Source organism: Moschus berezovskii, chromosome 16 (assembly GCF_049115385.1).
Source record: "Moschus berezovskii isolate FMDL1 chromosome 16, NW_MosBer_1.0, whole genome shotgun sequence".
Lineage (NCBI taxonomy): Eukaryota > Metazoa > Chordata > Mammalia > Artiodactyla > Moschidae > Moschus > Moschus berezovskii.
Window position 1 is genome coordinate 61262248 of NC_142475.1, and position 23376 is coordinate 61285623.

At 50.2% G+C, this 23376-nt stretch overlaps 1 protein-coding gene across 4 annotated transcripts in view; it reads left to right on the forward strand.

Moving 5' to 3' along the window:
• ASAP1 (ArfGAP with SH3 domain, ankyrin repeat and PH domain 1) overlaps positions 1-23376 on the forward strand; it is a 357541-nt gene that overhangs the window by 76243 nt on the left and 257922 nt on the right. For 3 of the 4 annotated variants that reach the window (XM_088844856.1, XM_055431746.2, XM_055431745.2), the window contains exon 3: positions 1878-2004. In XM_088844856.1, the coding sequence (XP_088700982.1) occupies positions 1878-2004 (127 nt within the window). Of the gene's footprint in view, positions 1-1440; positions 1487-1877; positions 2005-23376 lie in introns of those variants that run through there. The other variant, XM_088844854.1, reaches the window with a different exon arrangement.

Consider the following 23376-nt stretch of genomic DNA (forward strand, 5'->3'; position numbering starts at 1 on the left):
TTGGTCCACCAGGGAAGTTCCTTCATTCTCTCTTCTGCTCTAGATGTCACTTTGTCAAGGTGTTTTCTCTGCTCATTCCTCAAACCATAGCTCCTGCATCACTTGCTTACTCTGTATGTACTTCACTTTATATTACATGTATATTGCTTGTCTGTTTCCCTTACTACTGTTGATGGAAGAGTAGCGCATTGTCTGTTTCCAAATCTCCAGCGGCAGGAGCAGGGCGTTAGTAAATAGTTGTCAGCGGTGAGCGAGGAGATGCAGTTCTCATTTGACAATCACTCCCGGGTCCAATGTCCCTCCCTGCCAGTGGGTACTCTGTTGTGGTTTGGGGAAGGACCAGAGGACAGATAACCCTACAAGATCGCAGAACTCAATCCCAGAGGAGGCCCGGGGGGCTAGCCTTGTGCCCAGGTTGGTGAATCTGGGACTTACATGCTGCTGCTGCTAAGTCGCCTCAGTCGTGTCCGACTCTGTGCGACCGCATAGACGGCAGCCCACCAGGCTCCGCCGTCCCTGGGATTCTCCAGGCAAGAACACTGGAGTGGGTTGCCATTTCCGGCTCCAATTGGCTCCAATTGTAGGAGCCAATCGTCAGGCACTTCCTAAGGGCCTAGGTTTTTTGTTTTTTTTTTAAACCAATTTGATCCGCAGTCAATGGTGAGAAATTAAATGGATTCTTTGGGCTAAGTAGATTGAGCAAAATAGCCATCTGCCAGGGCCGAGGAATGAGCAATCTGTTGGTAATTTTTCCGCTGAAATGTGGCATCTACTTAGCATTGTACACCATTTGCACCTCGGGAAATGCCTTTTACACCCCTTCCCCTCTATCCTTCGGGTTAAAAGCAACAACAAAAACCAGTGTAAGCAAACGGCACAAAACTAGCCTTCTGGGGGCTCGTGAGTGCCCTGCCAAGGGAGTGAGGGGCCGGAGCCGGCGGGCGGGCAAGCTGCAAGCCGGGCCCCGGAGGCCGCCGCCGCGCGCCCCTCTCCCCGGGCCTGCGGCCCGCGCAGCCGGAGGCGGCTCTCCGGGCCTCGCTTCCTGCTCCCACACGGGGCTAAAAAAGAACGCGCACAACTTTTTTTTTTGGTCCCCCTTCTTGCGAAACGCTCGCGTAACGAGCTCGCCCGAGTAACCGCTCCGGGGGCGGCCCGGGGGACGCGGGCATCAGCCGCCCCGTGAGCCGCGCGGCCCGGGCCGCCTGTCTGGGGGACCCAGTCGGAGCGCCGCGCGCGGGGCTGGAGGGGACCCGGCCGGGAACGGCGGGGGGCGGTGAGTGGGCGGGGACGGCGGGGGGCGGTGAGTGGGCGGGGACTGCGGGGGGCGGCCCGGGGCGGGGACGGGCCCCGCGGGGAGGGGGCGCGGCGGCGCGTGCGCAGAGCACTTCCTTGTTTGTCCCCGTGACTGTCGCGGCAGCGCCGCCCGCCCGCCCGCGGGAGCGTGTGCTCAGTCAGTCGGTGTCCGCGCTGCCGCCTGTCAGAGCGTGTGAGCAGGCAGCGCCGGCCCGCCGCGACCTGCCCGGCCCCGGGCGCCCCCTCCCCGCCCCCCGCGAAGCGCCGCGCCGGGTCCCCTCCCCCGTGGCCGGGCATGAGCAGAGGGAGGCGGGTCGCCGAGAGCCCCCAGTCTCGCGCGCCGCTCGGAGTTTGAAGGGCCCCGCGCCGAGCGCTGCTCGCGGTCGCCGCCGCCGCCGCCGCCTTTCTCGCCCGCCAGAGCTTTCTCCCGCTGCCGCCGGGGTCGCATCAGCGCCAGGCCGGGCGGCGGGGGGCGGGCTGCGCGCGGGGGGCGTTCATGAGCCGCCGGCCGGCCCGCGGCCCCGGGAGCCTGCGCCGTGACTCACCCCCGGCCCTCGCTTGTGTCTCGCCCCCTCCCCCGGCAGGATGCCGGACCAGATCTCCGTCTCCGAGTTCATCGCCGAGACCACCGAGGACTACAACTCGCCCACCACGTCCAGCTTCACTACGCGGCTGCACAACTGCAGGAACACCGTCACGCTGCTGGAGGAGGTAGGTCGGGGCCGGTGCCCTCCGCGCGCAGCCCTCCGGGGACCCCGGCCCGCCTGCCGGGACGCCGCGCTGTCTCCGCTCGCGGCCGCTGCCTCGCCGTTGGATTGCGTCGATTTCCGAGCCGGGGAGGAAGGGGATGTATGGGGCCTGGGGGAACCACACCCCCCTGCAGGACCCCCTCCAGCCCACCCCGCGGCCAGGTGATGGGCGGGGGACATCGGATGTGCAGCCCCCAGCTCCATTCCCCCCACATCCCCCGCCCAAGGCTGGAGGTGGGGAGAGGATTGAACAGGCTGCGGACAGCCCTAAGAGGAAGTCCTCTCCCTGGCTTGAGCCCTTCTGGGCGCTTTCCACATCATCCTGACCCTCTCGTAACCCGCCAAGTAGGTGGTGTCAGGCCTCCGAGGTCAGAGGGAGGCAAAGCAACGTGGCCAAGGTCACCAGCAAGGGAATGGGAGATGGTCAGTTAATGCACCTCTCCATGGCCCGGCTTGGCCAGGCAGGCTGAGCTACATCGGCTAGGACTGGTGGAAAAACCCCAGAGGAATGAGAGGGAGCTCTGGCCGGGACTGCCTCCACCCCGGGATTCCTCCTTCTCTCTCGTCCTAAAGCCTTGGGTGGAAAGAGCTATCTATGCAGACTGGTCCCCACCCGGCTCCCCTCGCCGACTGGTTTGGTAGAGTCACGACTGGTTTGGTAGAGTCACGCTGCTGCGCCAGCAGGACCTGCCCGCAGGGCACTCATAAGCTGTGAATGGAGCCCGGAGGCCGATGCTGCCCCAAGGAGCTGGCCAGGCCGGAAGAAGGGAGGCCTGAGATGCAGAAAGAATCGCTCCTCTTATCTAAGGTCTCCAGGGAAAGCTTGTGGGTGCCTCCGACAGTGTCAAGAGCTTAGCAATTTCCTTTAAATTTTTAGGTGCATTAGTGGTAGGGCCGAGTGGGTACATGAGGAGGAATCTGCAAGCCTGGGAGCTGGGAAGCCTCTGAACCTCCTCAAAAACGGGATATTTGCCCTGGAACTCTGCCCCATATGTAAGTGCCATAAAGTGCCACTCCCTACTCAACCCAAAAAAGGTAGCACTGGAGGAAGTTAGGAAGGCAGATCGTTCTCCTTGGGTGGATTCTTCTGTGGTTGGTTTATTTGAGGTTTGGGGAGCTCTTTCTGATCTAAGCTCCCCGCGGCTCCTCCTGTGTAATACTAAGAAGCGTGGGCTTCTGTGAGCAGACTGCTCTTGGTGCAGGCTGTGATACTCGTTCCTGGGCCAGGTTACACGCAGAACTATGCGTGTATTCAGAAGCACCAGGGTCCTACATTTTAGGAGGGGAGAGGTTTCTGCTGGTGCTGGATCCTGTTTTGCTGACCTGATGCCGCATATGAGTCTGAATGTTTTATGCCAGTTGAGATTGCTTCTGGATTCTCTCTAAAGTTAATGTTGGGTTATTGAACTGAATTTTGAAATTCAGTTGGAGAAGCATCATCTAACTAGATTTGTTTGAAAGCCAGAAGTAAATGACTTTTTTTTCTTTGTTGTGGTTTTGTTTCTGTCAACTGTCTTGTCTGTTGAACCAGCCTGATGCTTGGTGTCTGGGATTAAGTGGACTTGCCAGGCATTCAACCCTATGACCAGTCTGTCCTTCACTTAATTGTGATGAATTGAAACATGCTGATGTGGAAGCACTTTGCATCCTTTTTCTGTACCTACTGTATATGCTTCTAAAGGACATGACATTGGTTAGACTGAGGGGCTATTTTCCTTCTAGTTAAGTCCTTCAGGGCCTGCTGATGGAGCTGTCAGTCATTTTAACTTTTCCTTTCTGCACATTCAGATAATGTTACTGTATTCTGTTTGTGTGGGCTGTGATAAGGCTAAGTATATAGTTGGTGCTGTTTGTAGGGTTATGTGCCCATACTATGTGGCCACACTGGAGGATAGGGTTAGTGTTTTTAAATTATATGCAGCTGCTCTGGATCTTTGTTTGAGGTTACTAAATTTAAAAGCAAATGCAGCTGATATATTTTTTGGTGGGCTGTTTTGCAAGGTTGGGTAGAAAAACAGATCCAGTCCTATTACCAACCTGGTCACCTGTGAACTTGAGAAGGAATTGGAACCAGGGTAGAAGTTCAAAAGTGTGATGTTAGAGTATGTTGGTAGTACTCAGGTTCTCAAAAATACAATAGTGATTGTTTCATCAAGAGCAGCACAATAATTTTGTAACTTTTTTCTGACTTTAGTACAGTCCTGATCAAGAAGTCATTGTCCCCAGTCTCCATCTTTTAACTCCTTTTTCACATTTTTTAAAAATGTATTTTATTATTATGTATTTTTGGCTGTGAACAGGCTTTCTGACTTGTGGCGAGTGAGGGCTCTCTTTGTTGCAGTCCTCGGGCGGGGTTCTCATTGTGGTGGCTTCTCTTGTGGAGCTCGGGCTCTAGAGTGCTCGGGCTTCAGTAGTTGTGGCACTTGGGCTTAGTTGCTCCACGGCTGGACCAGGGATTGAACCTGTGTTCCCTGCTTTGGCAGGAGGATTCTTAACCACTGGACTACCAGGGAAGTCCATCTTTTAACTCCCCAACTGAATTCTATGAGCTTGGATTCAGAGTGATTGCCTTTAGCCTAAATGTGCAATATGCCCTTTAGTTTCTTAATTGATAGATAACTACCACGATTGAACTTTTAATCCCACCCCCCCAAAGCTTATGTGTATGAAAAAGGTACTTTTATAAATATCTTACGTGGATCAGCACTCAGTTCTCAAAAATTATGGGGCTTAAGGTTGTTACCCTCAAAATATAAGGAGAAGTTTTGGGGCAAACCACAAATTCTTGTTGGCATAGGCTTCACAAGTGAAATAGGTGGAAACTTGAAGACTGCTGTTTGGGTTATCTTGTGGTTATTCTTAGGAAGAGAAATTTTGGGTACTTTTTTGGTGATGTGGAAACTCAGGAATAGGAATTAATTTGGGCAGCTTGGAATTTTTTAAAAATATTTTTCTAGTTCTAGCAATTGTCTTCCTATTTATTTATGGACTGTTTTGCTCTTGGAATTCCAGAGTAGCATGCCTAAATGTCATGTAAAAAATTGTGTTAGATCTCCTAACTTGGAACCCCAAATTAACCCACACTCTCCTTTTGGTTTGTCATCTTGGCAAAGAGTTCTGTGCTTTGCAGATGTTGCTGCTTTTATTTTAACCTATCACTGATGACCACTTTAGGAACTGGGTCAGACAGACATGGTTAAAAAAAAAGAAAAGAATTTACTTCCAGGCTTCAACTTTGGGGGCAAAGGGTCCCCCATGATTCTGGAAGTCATGGTGGGGCTGGCACAGAATGAGTGGCTGCTTTTGAGAGGCAAGAGTGGATGGACTGCCAAGGTTTCATGCTGGTGTGTGAGTGTTTTCCAAGCAAAAAGCCAGTGTTTTGCTTATTCAGCAACCAAAGCACACTGACGTGTGCCATTTTACTCGTGACTGTTTGGAAATTATGAGTAAATGAGTAGGAGAAGGCTGAGCTTTCCTAGGAAGGGAGCAGGCACCATCGAGGGAGACAAAAGGAGAGGCTCTTCATTTAGAGGCTCAGATTGGTGCATGCATAGTGTTGGCTGAAAGGGAGAGTCCAATATGATATGTGAAGGTCAGCTCGGTTATTGATTCAGTAGTGTTGGCCCAGCACTTTTATCTTTGATGGTGATGGAGGAGGCATGCTCTGCCCATTCATTAAGCAGCTGCTCGGTACCAGGACTTTGAAGGCACATGGCATGCCTGAGGACACTTCACCCTCACACAGGCTTTATGGAGGGGGAACAATTGTTAGCCCCATTTTACAGGGAAGAAAACTGCTGAGGCCTAGCAAGATGAAGTGATTTGTTTCCAAGATCAGATGGCTAGTAAGTAAGTGGTATTAACAATGAACTCTGCTGCGGCTCAGTTGCTTCAGTCATGTCTGAATCTTTTTGACGCTATGGTTTGCAGCCTGCCAGGCTCCTCTGTCCGTGGGATTCTTCAGGCAGGAATACTGGAGTGGATTGCCCTGCCCTCCTCCAGGGGATTTTCCCTGTCCAGGGATCGAACCTGCCTCTCCTGCATTGGCAGGCGGGTTCTTCACCACTAGCGCCACCTGGGAAGCCCCTAAGTGGAGTTGCTGCTGCTACTGCTGCTAAGTCACTTCAGTTGTGTTCGACTCTGTGTGACCCCATAGACGGAAGCCCACCAGGCTCCCCCATCCCTGGGACGCTCCAGGCAAGAACACTGGAGTGGGTTGCCGTTTCCTTTTCCAATGTGTGAAAATGAAAAGTGAAAGTGAAGTCGCTCAGTCGTGTCCGACCCCTAGCGACCCCACGGACTGCAGCCTACCAGGCTCCTCCATCCATGGGATTTTCTAGGCAAGAGTACTGGAGTGGCTTGCCATTGCCTTCTCCGTAAGTGGAGTTGCTGCTGCTGCTGCTAAGTCACTTCAGTTGTGTCCGACTCTGTGTGACCCCATAGACGGAAGCCCACCAGGCTCCCCCGTCCCTGGAATTCTCCAGGCAAGAAGTGGAGTTAGGAAGCCCTTAAATAGTCAAGACTTAAAATAGATGTTCTAAATGTCTACAAAGACATACTTAAGTGGTTAGTGTTTTATAGAAGCATAGGAGGCTTCACTCATTGTCTGTTCTCATTTTGGTACCATGAATCAGGTGCGTAAGTTCCTAGGTGGTTTGGTTTATCTTCACGTTCAAGTTCCAAGGAGTTCTTCATGTGGGTGCTGTTGTTCAGTCGCTAAGTAATCATGTCTGACTCTGCAACCCCATGGACTGCAGCACAACAGGCTCCCCTGTTCTTCACTGTCTCCTGGAGTTTGCTCAAATTCATGTCTGTTGAGTCAGTGATGCTATCTAACCATCTCATCCTCTGCTGCCCTCTTCTCCTCCTGCCCTCAATCATATCCAGCATCAAGGTCTTTTCCAGTGAGTCAGCTCTTCATGTCAGGTGGCCAGAGTATTGGAGCTTTAGCTTCAACATCAGCCCCTCCAGTGAAGGTTCAGGATTGATTTTCTTTAGGACTGACTGGTTTGGTCTCCTTGCTGTCCAAGGGACTTTCTAGAGTCTTCTCCAGCACAAAACATCAACTCTTTAGCACTCAGCCTTCTTTTTGGTCCAATTTTCACATCCGTACATGACTACTGGAAAAAAATCATAGCTTTGACTATACAGACCTTCATTAGCAAAGAGATGTCTCTGCTTTAATATGCTGTTTAGGTTGGTCACAGCTTTCCTTCCAAGGAGCAGGCATCTTTTAATTTCATGGCTGCAGTCACTGTCTGCAGTAATTTTGATGTCCAAGAAAATAACTCTCACTTCCACTTTCCCCCCTTCTATTTGCCATGTAGTAATGGGACTGGATGCCATGATCTTGCTTATTTTTTATTAATGTTGAGTTTCACGTCAGCTTTTTCACTCTCCTCTTTCACCCTCATCAAGTGGTGGTTTAGTTCTTCTTCAGTTTCAGCCATTAGTATGGTATCATCTGCATATCTGAGGTTATTGATACTTCTGGCAATTTTGATTTCAACTTGTGCTTCATCCAACCCAGCATTTCGTATGATGTACTCTGCATAAAAGTTAAATCAGCAGGATGATAATATACAGCCTTGATGTACTGCTTTCCCAATTTGGAATCAGTGTGTTGTTCCATGTCTGGTTCTAACTGTTGCTTCTTGACCTGCATACAGGTTTCTCAGGAGGCAGGTAAGATCAGTTGTGATCTTAAAGAAAAATAAGTCTCAGGGAAGGTTTAGATAAAACCAGGACTGGTCCCGTGCATTGTCTAAGTTCAAGAAAATGTGGTTTCTTTGTCCCTGAACTCTTGAAGATGAAACAACAAAAGGTGAACCAGTCTTCTGAAGCCACCGTCCCATGCAGAATTCTGGGCTCTGTGGCTCTCAGTGCGGAGGTACCTAGGGTGAGTTTTCTCTGGACTTAACCAGATAAGGCCAGTGAATGAAGAATACATTTGCCTGCAGAAGCAAAGAGAGAAGGCTACTTCCTTTCTGTAACAGAACTCATGCTCTTTCTAAAACAGGGCTCAAACCTGTTAGTGAGTTAGTCTAAGCTAGTGCTGTTTGCCTTTTTTATACATATATAAAGAAACATTTTTACCATCTAATAAAACCCGTGTCTGATAGCATTTTTATTATTCTTTTACATATGAATAAACCTCAGCGCAGGCTTCCCAGGTGGCTCAGCTGTAAAGAATACGCCTGCCAATGCAGGAGACATAAGAGGCACGGGTTAGATCCCTGGGTTGGGACCATCCCCTGGAGGAGGAAATGGGAACCCACTCCAGTATTCTTGCCTGGAAAATTCTGTGGACAGAGGGTCCTGGCGGACTACAGCCCATGGGGTCGCAGAGTCGGACATGACTTAGCGGGTAAACTGCAAACCACCACTCAGAGAGGTAAAATGCCTTATCCACAGTTGCACAGTGGTGGATGCTCTGAAGGTAAGCTCTCAGGGTCTGAAAGCCTTTGTTTCACCTGTAGTTCACTCTTTTGTGTTTCCTGTCTGCTGTGGGTTTGTTGTTGTTTTTTTTTTCTGTCTTGTAGATATCTACGGGTTATTTTTCTTATCTTCACTTGATTTGTGGTGCCAGGGAGGAGAGAGTTTGGGGTAGAGAAAAAAAGGGGAGTTCTGTGTCTCTTCTTCTGAGACCTCTGTTTGATGTCTCTCGAAGTCTCTGCCTGTGGTCCTCAGAGATGGCTCTGCCAGCTGCCCTGCCTGGTCTGAGCGGAAGTGGACAAGGCCCTGTGGTTTCCAGCTCCACCCTGGCATACTTATGGGACTGTCGCCCAACCTGTGCTTGCCTGTGAGCTGCCCACAGCCCTGGCTGAAGAACCTGCAGCCCTGGGTGGAGTTGCTGCAGGGTTCTGTGGCCTGCTGCCTTCTGGCTTCCTGCCCATCCCAGCCCTGCCTTTGGGCTGGCTGCTGTTAACTGTGGACATCAGAGCTGACGGGACCTGGGAGAGAATGGAGGCTGGTGCTCGCCAGCCCAGGAACCTGGTCTCTGAGGGGCCTGTGAAAGTCACGATGTGGGTCCAGTAGCCAGTGGCCCAGAGGAATGAACGAACACCTGTCTCAGCGTGGTTCAGCGTCTTTCTCATGCCAGTCGTCTTTGATTTTGGCTGTATAGGTCAGCTTGGTGGTGTCACACTGATCATCTGCTGATCACATACTTGGATCATCAGTTATAGATTCCTAAAATTGGAAAGCAAAAGGTTCTCTCATTCTCATGATTGGTTTGCTTGCAGAACCTTCAAGTTCTATATTCCTGTGGGAGAAAGCTCATGAAGGAAAAGGACCTACACAGATCTGGTTCAGTCCTGCTGTTTTCAGAGGTGGGGACCGAGGCTTGAAGATGGGAAGGAAACGAGGTGAAGATTTGAGTTCCTGTCTCCGGACTCCCAGTCCAGGCTCTCTGCACTCTGCTCTCCCTGAGGTCTATCAGTTCAGTTCAGTTCAGTCGCTCAGTCGTGTCTGACTCTTAGCGACCCCACGAACCACAGCACGCCAGGCCTCTCTGTCCATCACCAACTCCCGGAGTTCACTCAAACTCATGTCCATTGAGTCGGTGATGCCATCCAGCCACCTCATTCTCTGTCGTCCCCGTCTCCTCCTACCCCCAATCGCTCCCAGCATCAGAGTCTTTTCCAGTGAGTCAACTCGTCGCATGAGGTGGCCAAAGTATTGGAGTTTCAGCTTTAGCATAAGTCCTTCCAGTGAGCACCCAGGATTGATCTCCTCTAGAATGGCTATGGAGACTGTTTATTTGCGGGGTGGAGGGGTGGGGGCGGGGAGCCTGGGGTTCATCCGGAGCCCTTCTCTAGAACGTGCTTAAGGCAGGAGGTGGAGAGTGAGCCAGAATTAAGGAGCCTCGATCTTGCTGGCCGGTCTGCTGGTAAGTCCTGGTCTCACATCACATGCCCAGTGAGGCCACGGCGGCCCTCCTTGATGTGGGGCTCAGAAGCTCTCGTTAGATGCCTTTGTGGTGTTGGATGTTCAGACGCTACGCAGACCTTTGCGTTTGTGTCTGGGCGTCAAAAGGAGCCTCAGAGAAGTGGTTTCCATTTTTGTAACCTAGTCATTTGAGGACTGGAGGGAGACCTTGGCCTCGGCCTTTCCTGCGTGTATTATCTAAACATGAGTAAGCAATGGGCTCGATGGGGATCACTTGGGAGCTCAGCCTCGGCCTCCTCATTTGATGAATAACAGAAGTATTAAAGGGAAGAATGCACGTGCGACACCCATCCGGTGACTTCACTCCTGGTAAAATGTGCACGCCAGGGGCTGCCCTGCCACATGAGTCAGCCTTCCTCCTATGGGGCGGGGCTCAAGGAGGTGAGAGGCATTCCTTGGTGGGGAGCTGGGCAGAGTTCTCGCCACTGCGGACCGGCAGGTGACATTTGGATCAACAGGAGGACAAAGTCCTCTTGCCAGGGTTAATTGCAGCCCTCTTATCTTCTCATGTGTGTCAGGCGAGTCCTGAACTTTCTTGCATCTTTGTGTGCTGCCTCTTAACCGGTTGGTGTATGCGAAGCGCTCGGAGCCCTACCTGGCATGGCGAGTACTCTGTGACACTCACTGCCTCACCATCCTCGCATTATTATTATTGGGTTGGACCCTTGAACCTGTAGAAGGAGAGGACGAGAGGACGAGACCCCTTTCGGCAGAGGATGGGTGAGGAGGTCAGTGACAGGGCCGGCTGTGTGCCTCGGAGGACCCTGATGGTGGAGGTGCAGAAGGCCACTGGGCAGTCATGGTCAGAGCCAGCTTGATCTGAAATAGGCTGCCCGCTCAGTTTTGCTGTGTCCGCAGCCTTTGGTGGCACTGCTCTGAAGTAAGGGGACCGGTGACCAGCGCTGCCTCCTCAGACCCAGGCCAGCCTCACGGGCTCTGCGGGCGCTGCCTTGCTGTCTGGACTTCCTTGGGTCGCTGCTGTTTCTTTCCTTCTCCTCCTGCCATTTGCCCTCCATCAGTGCATCAAGGCTGGGGCAGTTGTCCCTTTTGATTTTCACTGGGGCTTTGGAGTAACAAGTCGCTTTCTCTGTTCCATAATAAATGCAGATATTGGGTTTGGGTCGTTTGTGGGGAGGCGCTGGGGGAAACATTTCTGCCTTGGCCCCAGGAGGACAGAGCTTGGCAGCTCGGTTGTTTGCTTTCCTGATTACAGCTTGAAGCACTGAGACCACAAGGAATTCTATTTTGGTTTGGAGGCAGGCGCCTTCAAAGGAAAGCATCTATCCTTGAATTTGCATTTCTGTATGCCTCGTAACTTCTTTTCAGCCTCAGTAAGATGCATTTTCATGATCTCTGGGGCTGGGCTTAGGTCAGACCTGGACACCCTTGACCCTGCCTGGTCTTAACAGAATAACAGTTCACGGTGGGTTCTCCCCACCCAGAGCTCGTGCTGAGCAGCCCAGGGTCTCGGTGCGCTTAGCGTTCACTTATGTAAGAACTGAATTTTAATGCTAAGGCCATGGCATAATTTTCCCCCAAGAACTGGAATACGTGTGCCTTTGTTAAGACAGCACCCAGTTTAGCCACCCAGAAGCTAGGAAAACAAAGTCAGAGCCGCCTGTCCCAGGGAGGTAAAGCCCTAAAGATGGTTGTGTTGCATGTAGCAGCTATTCCAAAAAGCAGAGTTGGCCAAGTCCAGCCAGACCATCTCCCTCCCTGCCAGATGTGATTTGGATGGAGAAAAATACAGGTTCTTCCAAGCTCGTTCTGTTATCAGTAGAGCCTGGGTACCTTGCCTTTGTGTAGCACTGTGTTCAGGTACTCGGGGGAGGACAGCCGTGACCCCCAATGTCCTGTATTACTATGTCACACCTTTGACAGACCTGGTAAAGTTCTTGGAGACCATCTGTTCAACTCCTGCTTTCCATGGAGAAGAAGCGGAGGCCCTGAAAAACCCAGGCATGTTAGGCTCTTTTGTTGGAAGTAACAGGCTCCGCCTTCCCCCTACAAAACAGGATACAGCCTGTCCAGGCAAAGGGAGGGTTGATTGTAAGGACTCACTGGGATATCTTATAGAACACAAGAGTCCAAAATGGTGGGAAATGAAAATATTCTCCTGAGCAAATGATAGAGAGGGGACATCCCTGGCTCCAGTGCCCTCACCAGCTAAGTCTCTGTGCCTGGTGGGGACACCTGGGGTCACGGGGGTGGGGTGGGGTGGATCAGATTGGCGCAGTGGGGGTCAGGAGACCACTGCTAGTACAGTCAGCTTTGTTGAGAGGGTGGGGCTACCTGATGGGGTGTGGGCGTGATGGTGGTCCTCAGAGCAGGGTTAGGGACTAGGGAAGCACCTTCTCCATACTGGATCACACAGGGGGATGGGACTGGGATCCCGTCTACTGGTCCCATCACCCTCCATTGGAACGAGAGCCTGTTGGAGACCTCGGGACCTCACAGGGTGGTCCAGGGAACTGGTGCGGGAGGTGAGGCAGCCACGTGCCTTTCACCGGCCGCCCTGGGGATGTTAGTTTCTCTGCCCTTCCTTCTGCAAGTCTTGCCTTCCCGTGACCCCTCCACTCTGTATTCACTTGGGACACTCTGAAGGGCTGTGGTCAGGGCACCGCGCTGCCTAGTTGTAGCTTTCCAGATGTGGTCAAGAAAGACCAACATTCCACACAGGGTGTGGGCAGAGTAGGAACACCCCACCGCCGTTTCAACCCGCAGCGATGACATGGTGCTCAGAAGTCACCTCCCGTGGATCCCCAGGATGTTTGGGAGACGCAGGGCTGCTGGGGAGTGTCCTGGTCTGACTGTCTCCTCCCAGTGTCGGATAATAAACCACTTAAAGGTCTGACGAGGGCCACAGCTTTCCTTCCATCCAGTGGCTTCACTGACCAGTTTTATCATACAAATAAAATTCGAGTGTCTTTGCTGTTTTGAAATGTGGGGAGTCTTCGTTTCATTAATCACTTTTTTATATAAAAAAAATGCAACCCATTTCCTTTTCCCTGTGATGTTTATTCACATTAATAGCGCTTAACATAAAATTAGATACTCCTTATTTCCAGGAGGTGCAAGTCAAAATAATCATTTACGGCTGGCCCAGCAGCTGCTGCTGCTTTAATAATAGTAATATTTTTCATAACAATGTAAGTGAAGGCGCTGCTTCCCAGTAAATAAAGGGATACCAAGGCAAGGGAGTGCTGTCACTGTCCCAAGGCTTGCATGTTTTGAGTGAAAGAGTTTGAACAAATCCCGAATCTGCCAACACTACAATTAAGCACCTGCTGTATGCTGGGCTCTGTGCTGGGTGCCTTACACACTTCATGTCACTTAATCCTTCCAGCAGTTCTGTGGGCTGGGTGCTGTTGCCCCAATTTACAGATGATGAGCTCGGCTGAGAAAGGATTCAGGTCAGTCCTTGCTCTTTCTCCCTCAGACTTATTCTCAAGACAAAATGCTTTATGTTGTGAATGGGATGCTAATGAAATAGAACCATCAGGAAATAGGCTTCAGCTGAAACATGTGATATTTAGGTTAGAGTTGAACAATAACTCCCTGGGCTTTCCTGGTGGCTCAGTGGTAAAGAATCCAGCTGTCAATGCAGGAGACACGGGTTGGATCCCGGGTCTGGGAAGATCCCACATGCAACCAAGCCCGTGTGCCGCAACTATTGAGCCTGTGCTCTAGAACCTGGGAGCCTCAACTGCTGAAGCCCGTGTGCCCTAGAGCCCATGCTTCATGACAAGAGAAGCCACTGCAGTGAGAAGCCCATGCACCACAGCAGAGTAGCCGTAGAGCAGCAAGGAAGACCCAGCACAGCCAAAAATAGGTAAATAAAATTATATGTGTATAAACACGAAGAGCTTCCTGACAAGACATTAAGAATCAACTGCATGGCCCTAGAAGTCACATTTTCATCCTCCAGTTGGCTAATTGAATTATATATTTACTCATGGTCATACATGTATTGCCTTTTAGTAGATTATAAGTACCTTGAGGCCAGGGATACCCTTCTACTCCTCCCCCCACTTTCTTTTTCACCTACTAGGCACTCAAAAATTAGATGAAATAATGAAAGATATAGTAAAATTGCATTTGATTTTTAATTGTTGAGGGCTGATCTGGTAAAAGTTTTCCAAGTACTACTGTTTGTCTCTCTGGACTTCACTTGTATGCCTACCAGCTGCATAGAGCGATTGGGAAAAACCCTCAGTTGCTAAATTTCCTGGAGGTCTTGCCACAGATACATGGCCAACCTAGATGCCACGCTGAATTTTTGGTCTGGCCTCTTGGTGTCTGCATCCTGCAGTCTTTCAGTAGGTTAACAATTTCATGAACAGTGGTAACTCTTCACTCTTTGAGTCCCAACTCTGTACTCAGTACAGAAATAACTGTAGGTGCAATTTCTAAGCCTCACACCACCCAGCTAATAAAAAATGGAGCCTAGAATCACACCCAGGTCTGCGGGGCTCCATAGCCCACACGGTCCCCACCTCCAGCCAGCCTTCCTTTGTGGTGATTTAGCTGCGCAGTGCCAGGAAACAGAAGAGAGGTTAGTATTGACTTCCTTAGTGGAAACAAACACAAACAAGACCTGCATCCTTCATTGGAAAAGAAAGCTTTTCCTGACTCTGGGTTTGTTTCCTTAAGTAAAATGGGAGGCATTTAAATTTAGGTAATTTACATCCATCTTCTGGGGCAGCCAGTCTGTGGTGTGGTATTGGAGGGATTACCGAGAGGATTGGTATTTTCAAAAAGAGTCAACCTCTCTGATTTTCCTTTACAAATAGTGAAGAGTAAGTCCTGATTTGATGCAGTTGTGCTGTGCATTTACTCTCCAGCATTTCTGTGCCCCTTTATGACCACTCACACCGTGCTTTCATATACATTGTCTCGTTTCATCCACAGTACTTAGTAAGGCAACAAGCCACCGTTTCCGCTTTGGCAGTTGAGGAAACGGGGGCTCAAAAAGTTGAAGTGACTTGTCAAAGGTCGCAGAACTGAAGAGGTAGTGCGCTGAAGCTCAAAGTCAGTCTGCCTTCTAGTCTTGTGTTGTGTCCCCCACCGCCCCAATAGCTCACCATCTTAAACGGATCGACCTATGGGATGTTTTATCAAGTGATTTTTAACATAAATAATACCCTTTGACTTTAAGCACAGTTTTATTGGACAGTTTCATAATACTTTGCATTATTAGATTCCTTCCCATATGTACATACAAATGGATTTTGTAGTCTCTTTTTTCCTTAGTAGCTCAGCCCTTCAAATGGCTTTTTACTTTGGGCATGTTTTAGGTTGTTGGTTTGTGACTTTTACACAAATGCACAAGTAGGCAGACCAGTAGGAGCCTCCACGTACCTGTCACCTGGATTCAACAGATCTGCTTTGGTCAGTCTTGTTTTTTATCTCTATCTTCTGCCCCCTTAATTTTTTTTTTTTAAGCAGTCCCAGATATTCTTTCGTTTCTTTCATAAATGTTTTAGTATGTGTCTCTAAAAGATAAGGACAAACAGCAACAGCTTCAGTGAACCACAAGAAGTATAAGGATCATACCAAAAAATGAACATTTACATGGTGTTCTGATTCCCCCAGCTGTCTTTGTTTCTGTTAATGATTTGTTCAAATCAGGATCCAAATGCAATCCATATGTTCAGTTTGACTGGCATGTGTTTAAAATGTCTTTGTGGGTAGTCCCTCTTTTTTCCCCCCCTGATTTATCTGTGGGAGAAGTGAGTTGTTCGTCCCTTAGAGTTTCCCATAGTCTGGATCGTGTTGCTTGCGTCTATCTCTCTGGTTGTCACTTAACGTGTACCACAGTCTGTTCTTAACATATTTTGTTCGCAGTAGTTTTTGAGAATAAAAGAAATTAAACTCCCCTTGTAGAGAACTATTAGGGAGACCGTAAAAGACTTGAAAAGTCACCCATAACCCCAGAAGTTAGGGAATCGCCTCTGTTGTCCCTTCAGGCTTTTCTTCCAGGTACACTGCATCCTGCTCTCCTTCATTTAACACATTGAGAGCCTTTCCTCGTATTGTCACGAGGTCTTCAGTGACACTTTATGAGGTGTGTCGTCATGTTAATGACCTTTCCCTCCTCCCCTTAAGTTACCCCCCAACTGAGGACTTTGTGCTTTTAAATAGTCAGCTCAGCAGTTGCCCAAGAGGACTAGTCAGCCCTCTGAGGCAACTGCTTGGACTCCAAGGAGACCAAACCCAGTCACTCCTGAAGGAAATTAACCCTGAATACTCATTGGAAGGTCTGATGCTGAAGCTGAAGCTTTGGCCACCTGATGTGAAGAACCGACTTGTTGGAAAAGATTGGGAAAGGTTGAGGGCAGGGGGAGAAGGGGGCGACAGAGAATGAGATGGTGGGATGGCATCCCTGACTCAATGGGCACGAGTTTGAGCAAACTCCAGGGGATAGTAAAGGACAGGGGAGCCTGGCGTGCTGCAGTCCTTGGGGTCACACAGAATCAGACACAATTTAGTGACTGAGCAACAGCAACAGCTGGTCAGGGACAGAGCGGTGAGCGTGTGACTGCGTCTGTCGTTGTCTCCACTAGTGCTTACGGAGCCCTCGGAGGAAAGCGACTGGGTCCAAGGCCGGGTGTGCTCATCAGTTCCTGACATGGGTGTCCGGAGCCAGGCCCTCCTCCCGCCCCCCCAGAAGGATGGCCCGCGTCACACAACCCTGGAGCCCCGGGCAGCCTGTGAAGGAGCTTTTCTCCTCACAGAGACAAGCATTGAGTCAGGCCTTTACTTAAAAGTTCCTGCAGAGGAGAAGGTTAGACTTTGGGTGTGCTGCCGCCCCAGAAGGGGACTGTGAGTCTGAAGAGGAGAAGGAGCGAGCGAGGGTGTTTCCAGACCGTTTGCAGAGCTGAGTGGACGGCAAGCCCAGAGCCCGTGTCATCAGGGTCACAGGAAGTGGCAGCTCTGCCCTGTCAGCCTTCTGGAGCCTTCCTGCCCAAGTCCCCGCTTACCCTGGAGATCCGTTTGCGGAGGCCTGTGCCTCGTGGCTTCAGGAATAAGGAAGTCGTTTCGTTGTGAAGCGAGAGGACGTGTGGGGGACAGACACAGAGTTCGCCGGACTCCTCGCCAGTCCCGGTGGCTCCCCTTCCTGCCTTGTTGCCTGGACGGCCGCACTTCCCCTGTTAGCTTCACGGGCCGTTCTCCGGCTGAGAAGCGCCTTGGGCTCAGTGAGCATCTTTTGCACACCTCAGTACTGCCACACATGGTTGTGAATTTGCTAGTTGGATTGTTTCCAACTCACCACTTGGCCAAGAGGTAGCTTGCAGGGGGCGGGAGGGGAGGGTGTTTTGGAGAGTGGACCTCTTCTCAAAGTCACGTGGGCCTCATGGGGCACCTGGGCCTTTGGAATAACCTGAGGGGAAGAAGGTGCCAAAAATAACTTAACTTGTTCCGTCTGAGAGTTGGGACATCATTTTTTTTTTTTTTTCTCAGAAGCTTAGTTGTATTTTAGACGTCCTTGAATTGTCTCTGGGCTGGGAGCCCCATAACTTTGTCACGTGGATTGTTATACGACGGGTCCGTAAGGTTTTCCTGGTTGAGCTGGAAACCCAACCACGGCTATTCCCGGCCCGGTGTGTTCTCAGCGCCAGAGGTTTCAGAGAGGCCCCTTGTTAAGTCTGAGCGTGTCGGGACCACGTTTCCCCAGGGAACCTAGGCAGTGGCTTTCTGGGGCACTTTTTTGCAGTGGGCCTTTAGCTTAGTGGAGACTACTTGAAGTCAGGGTTGACTCTGGGTGCGGCATTCTGGGCTCCATGCTGGTGCTTCACTGTTGGTATCTTGCAGGGTCCTCAGAGCATCTGGAACCTGAGAGGTAGGAACTTCATTTTACATATGAGAAGACCGAGCACAGAGAATTACAGGGGCTTGGCCCCGGCGTGCAGGCAGCCGGGGAGGCTGGAGTTTGTCTTTCGTGGCTGGTGTGGTCCTCACCCATTCGGGTCCCTTCTCTGTCCTTCTTGCTTCCCCTCGGGGTCCCTGCCGTGGCTTAGGACCTGGGTCTCCTGCACCAAAGTCTGCTGGACCAAAGTCCGACTCTCCTGGAAGCCGGTCTCACTGAGGATCCCTCTGTGTTAAAGCCTGACAGGCAGCTGCCGGCCTTTCCTCAAGCTGTGTGCGCCCCCCGCAGTGTGAGATGCCGTGACCTGGCATCACCGGGAGGTGGCTGGGAGGCAGCTTTAGGTGTCTGGCATGGGGATACCCTCACACTGTACACTGTAGCTGCCTGTCCTTGCCTGTATGTCAGTTCAGTGAGCCCTCAGAAAAAAAAAATGCCAAGTTGCCTCAGTTTCTTAAATGGTTTCTCGCTGCCCCCTTTTCTCCTACTTGTTAATAAATGATTACATGCATGCGTGTGTGCTCAGTCAGTCAGTCCTGTCCGACTCTTTGCAACCCCATGGACTATATAGCCCTCCAGGCTCCTCTGTCTTTGGAATTCTCCAGGGAGGAATACTGGAGTGGGTTGCCGTGCCCACCCCTCCAAGGGATCTTCCTAATCCAAGAATCCAACCTGCGCTGCATTGGCAGGTGGGTTCTTTACCACTAGTGTCACCTGGGAAGCCCAGATTATTACATAAATAAATGCTATTCCTGTTTCCCTTTCTGTCTCCCAAGAATCTCCTAAAGCCTGTCATGAACCCTTGGTACCTCAAACCTGGTTACCAGGTATATGTCCAGTATTGGGCTGGGCAGTCAGGTTAAACATGTTGCACGTTTTAATCTTTTCATCAACCTCAGAACATGGATTCTCAGCTCCCCCTTGTTACAGATCGTGGAACCATTGGCTCGGAGAGGTGGCAGGCTCTTAACGTGTATTTTATCATTCAATTCTTACAACAAATCCATGATGTAGTTAATACTTGGATATTCCAATGAGGAGCCTGAGGCTGGGCAGGTTATACCGCTGAAGGGAAAAAGCCAAGTTCATACTGAGGTCTGTCTAGCCCCCACCCCAGGTCTCTGCCCTTCCCCACTGTGCACTGCCGTTCTTACCCAGGATCCCATGACCACCGCCTGGTTATACCTCCTCTTGGTTCGGACACTGGGCACTTCCCCACACTTACTCTCTCAAGCATGACTAATGGAGACAGGAGTTCAACATTGTGACCCAGAGTCATGCATCCATCTGGGGTGCCCTGCACCTTCCTGGGCACCCTGTGGGTGGTGGGCGTGCTATACTCTGGAGCCCGGGGTGGGGGTTTAGTGTTGCTTCCCGCAATGGTGTGTCGTGTCACTTGACTTACTTAGTTTGATCTGTTAGCACCCCCACAAACATGTGGCATCACTGCACTAAATACTGGTTAAAGCAAAACAAAGCAAAACAAAACACCCACTCCATAACACCCCCATCTTAAAAAAAAAAAAAAACTAGGAATTTACTAGGTAGCCTCCTGAAGGTGTTTCCACATCCCGTCGCCATGATGTAAGCAGCCTTTGGGAGTCATTGTAATCTTACAACAGCCATGATTTATTAAGCTTTTCTTTGGGCCTAGTACTGTGCTAAGTTCTTCATAGGTCTCTGATCCTTCAGACAGCTCTGCAAGAGTTTCTACACTTGATAGGAAAGAAAAAGATGCTAAGAGAAAATCAATAAATTCTCAGGTTACACAGCTGGTTTATGGCAGAACTGCGCTTCAGAGCAGGTCTGTTCAGCTTCTCAGTGTCACACCACGTTACAGCTTGTTACAAAAAATAGATGTGGAATGAACATTTGTAACTTCGTAGTTTAAATATATAGGTTATGTAATGCACGTGTATAATATATATTTTCTACATTGAGAAGGAGAATATGAATACGGCAGATATTATTCATCAGATACTCAATTTCTGCTCGTGCCTTTCCCCTAGAAAGGTTATAGGAAGAAGGGAGCTGGAGGGATTTTCGCCACATCCAGCGTAAGTGGTTCCCCGGGAGAGGCAATTTGTGTTTATTTCTGAAGCAGCAGTGGATGCTCCCTGAGGGCCCAGCCCTGTTTGACTTTCTTGTAGGATAAATTGCTCTGTCAGTGTGTCTCCTACTTTTCATTCCCTGGGAAATTCCCCCTTTGCGTTGCAGCCACCCGCTTGTCTCATGACCATGTAGGATGCTCAGAAAAGAGGGAATTATTTGGGGTCATTCCCTTCTCCATCCGCTCAGCTCAGCCTTTTCTCCTCGTGTTACTGTTTCGAGGACAGGACATGGTCTTCTTGATTTCCTGACCTCCAAAGCCTGGGAACCAGGAGGATGAACGCTAGCTGAAAATGAGCAGATGACCCCATGCACATGTCTACACATTGAGGGGCCTTGAGGAATGTAGGCAAAGGTGACCCTTGCTCTGTGGCAGGCAGAGATGGGGAGAGGGTATCTTGTGTAGGATTGACCAGACAATGGGGATTAAGTTTCGGACTCAAGAGGTCACGGGACATCACATAATCTTGGCATTTCAGAGGTGGAAGGAGCCTTAGAGATCCCAGAGATCAACCACGACATTTTCCGGGTCATTGAGATCTCTCACCAGCCCTAAGTTTGCAGCCACTGCCCACTTCAGGGCCCAGAACCAGACAGACCTCTTTAAATTAGTGCTTTTATTGATTTCAGCACTTACTGTTCATCGTGTTGTGTTTTATGTTTGAAGTAATTGATTTTGTTTTGTGTTGGAGCCCTGAGGTGGTTTGGGTAGGAAGGAAAAACAACTATGAAAATTCTAGAAACTAATCAGATAGCACACTGCTTTCAGGTGAGAGAGACTGGGTCTTAGGCCAGCCCTGCCGGCCACCTCAGCCCCGGCCTCTTTCCCACCCCCCCAGTCTTGTTATGTTGCCGAGCTCCCCCTGCTCTATTTGAGAGGACCTGTGTGTTTGCTGATTCTTAAAACTTGCTCTCCATCAGGGCCTAGATTATCTGTCCCCATCTGTTCACAGCTCGAGCCTTTAACCACCGAGAAGGTTCCCAGCGTCTTATATTTGTGTAGCACTTGACAGTTTACAAAGAATTTCGGTGTCTGTTGTCTTACTTTGAGAGGTGATAGTAAGGCAGGTAGGTTTTCCACCACACCTCGTTGCAGGCTTTTAATAGCAGGAATTAAGAAGCTCCGTGCCCTTGTGCATGGCCAGGTTGAGTCGGCAGAGACACTGCAGAAGGTTAGCCGGGGCGGCTGTAGACTCTGCAGCTGTTTGGGGTAATGTTCTTGGAGGAGAGCCCCTCTTTATCCACCTGACTTCCATCTCTGGTTGCTGTTGCTGGCTCCTCTTTGGGAACACTTCCCATATGAGGGTGCTTTCACTGTAGCCACTTGTATTTTTAAGTGCTTGCTGTGTTAGATACGACTGACTGTCGATTCATCCAAACCCCACAGCAACCATTAAGGTAGGCACTGTTCGTTGCCCCTTCCTAACTGTGCTATTTTGGGAAAGTGACTTGACTTCTCTGTGCCAGACTCCCTGCAGCACTGGAGTATTAATGCCGCCCTCCTGCATGAGGCTGTTATGGGGTGAGTGTGTGGCTGCGAGTGAAGTGTTGTAAACTCCTTGGAGCGTCTTTTCCCGCAGTGCCTTGCCCTTCTGTTTTCATCCATTGAATGCGCACAGCAGGCTTTGAGAGGGCTGCTGTGGGGCCGGATGAGCTAATGGCTGTTAGGCACCTCATGGTCTGCACGTTGTGAGCCCTCCATGCAAATGGTAGTGATGAACGCCGTTCCCGGGGGAGCTGTTTCTCACCCTCTTATGTGCAGCCACTGTCTGTAGAAGACAGAATGTCTTGGTGCAAGGGAGCGATGTCAGGTTGGGTGTAGGAGAAAGTTCAAAGACTGTTAAGGAAATGCGAAAAAACAGCTCCTTGAGAAGCTGGAAGATTCTGCCAGCCTTTAGTACTTTTAATTTTTTCATGAGATGGAAGGAAGGCTCCCCACTACCACCTCCCTGCCCACCTAGCTCTCATTTCCTGGGAGGATTATTTTAATATATCTTAGTTCAGGCTGCTAAAACAAATTACCCTAGACGTGTTGCCTTATCAACAACAGGAGCTTGTTTCTCACAGTTATGGAGCCTGGAAGTCTGAGGTCAGGTGTCATCATGGTCGACTTCTGGTGAGAACCCTCTTCTCGGTTGCGGACAACTGTCTTTCTGCTGTGTCCTTGTGGGGGACGGGGTGAGGGGTCTCTTTTGTAAAGGCACTCAACCCATTCTTGAGGGCTCTACCCAGTAAAGACTCCACCCCCAATACTGTCATTAGAAGGCTCGGCATTCATCATCTGAATTTTGAGAGCATGCAAACACTCAGTCCATTGCAGTAACATTTATTTTCTGTTAATTATCATGATTATTTGGGAAGGACCAGCATGCTTAATTAGTATTCAGAATTTAGCATTTTTAACAGGGGCTCTCTTGGGAGTGGATTCATTTTTATTACCCTTGGAGACCTAACTTCTGAAAAGTCAGTGTGTTGTATAGGTTATCAGTGGGGAATCAGAGGCAAGTGGTTAGTGGGACAGATCTGGAGAACCACCGCCTTCCACAGCAGGTTACCTCATGGGTCGCTGGCCAGCATGTGGAAGAACCTCAGAGGGAGGTGTGTGCCCCGGTCTGAGGGGACCCGCCCTGGGGTCTTTTCTTGACTCGAGGGGACACTGGACGTGACTTGTGTGTCCGATACAGACCGCCAAGCCTGCTCCCTTTCCTTTACCCCAGGGACCCTGTGTTTCTGTAAACGCAGTGGTTTCAGCTTTTCTCTTCTGAGTCACAGCATCCCTTTTGTGATCCATGTAATTTCAACGAACACATAAAGAATGTGAAAACAGAAGGACCAGGTGTAGCAGAGTTGGGTCCCTTCTGGCAGCCACCTTGCGACGGTGGCTTTCAGAATGGAAATAAACAAGCAATTGTGGAGTTAGTGCTTTTCTTCAGAAACTCAGCGCCACATCCTTGAGGTGTCTTGCACTGCAATTTTTCTGGCTATTTTCATCCCAGAACTTCAGAATCCTTGGGAAGAATTCTGTGCAGCTCTCTCCTGGTCTACGAGGTGGAGTGTCAATGGCACCAGTGGCTCTTTCAGAGCCTCTCCCCTCCCCGTCCTTCTTCTCGGTGGTTTGCTGGGAGACTGTCCCCCGAACTTTTCCCTGGCCCGAAGTTCTCCTTCCTCTGATAGGTGTTGGAGGTGTAGACCACAGAGGAGGGTGGCATTAGGGAAAGGCCTCCATCTGATAAGAAGAGGTGTGTCAGCGTCTGTCTCTGCAGAGCGCCCAAGCCCGTGCCCAAGGCAGACATCAAGAGCCCAGCACGCTCCATTTTTGTTACTGATGGACACGCCTGTCTGTGTCTAGGCTAGAACTAGACTGAAAATCTACATAATGACTGTCTTGCTTCTTTAAATTTATACTGA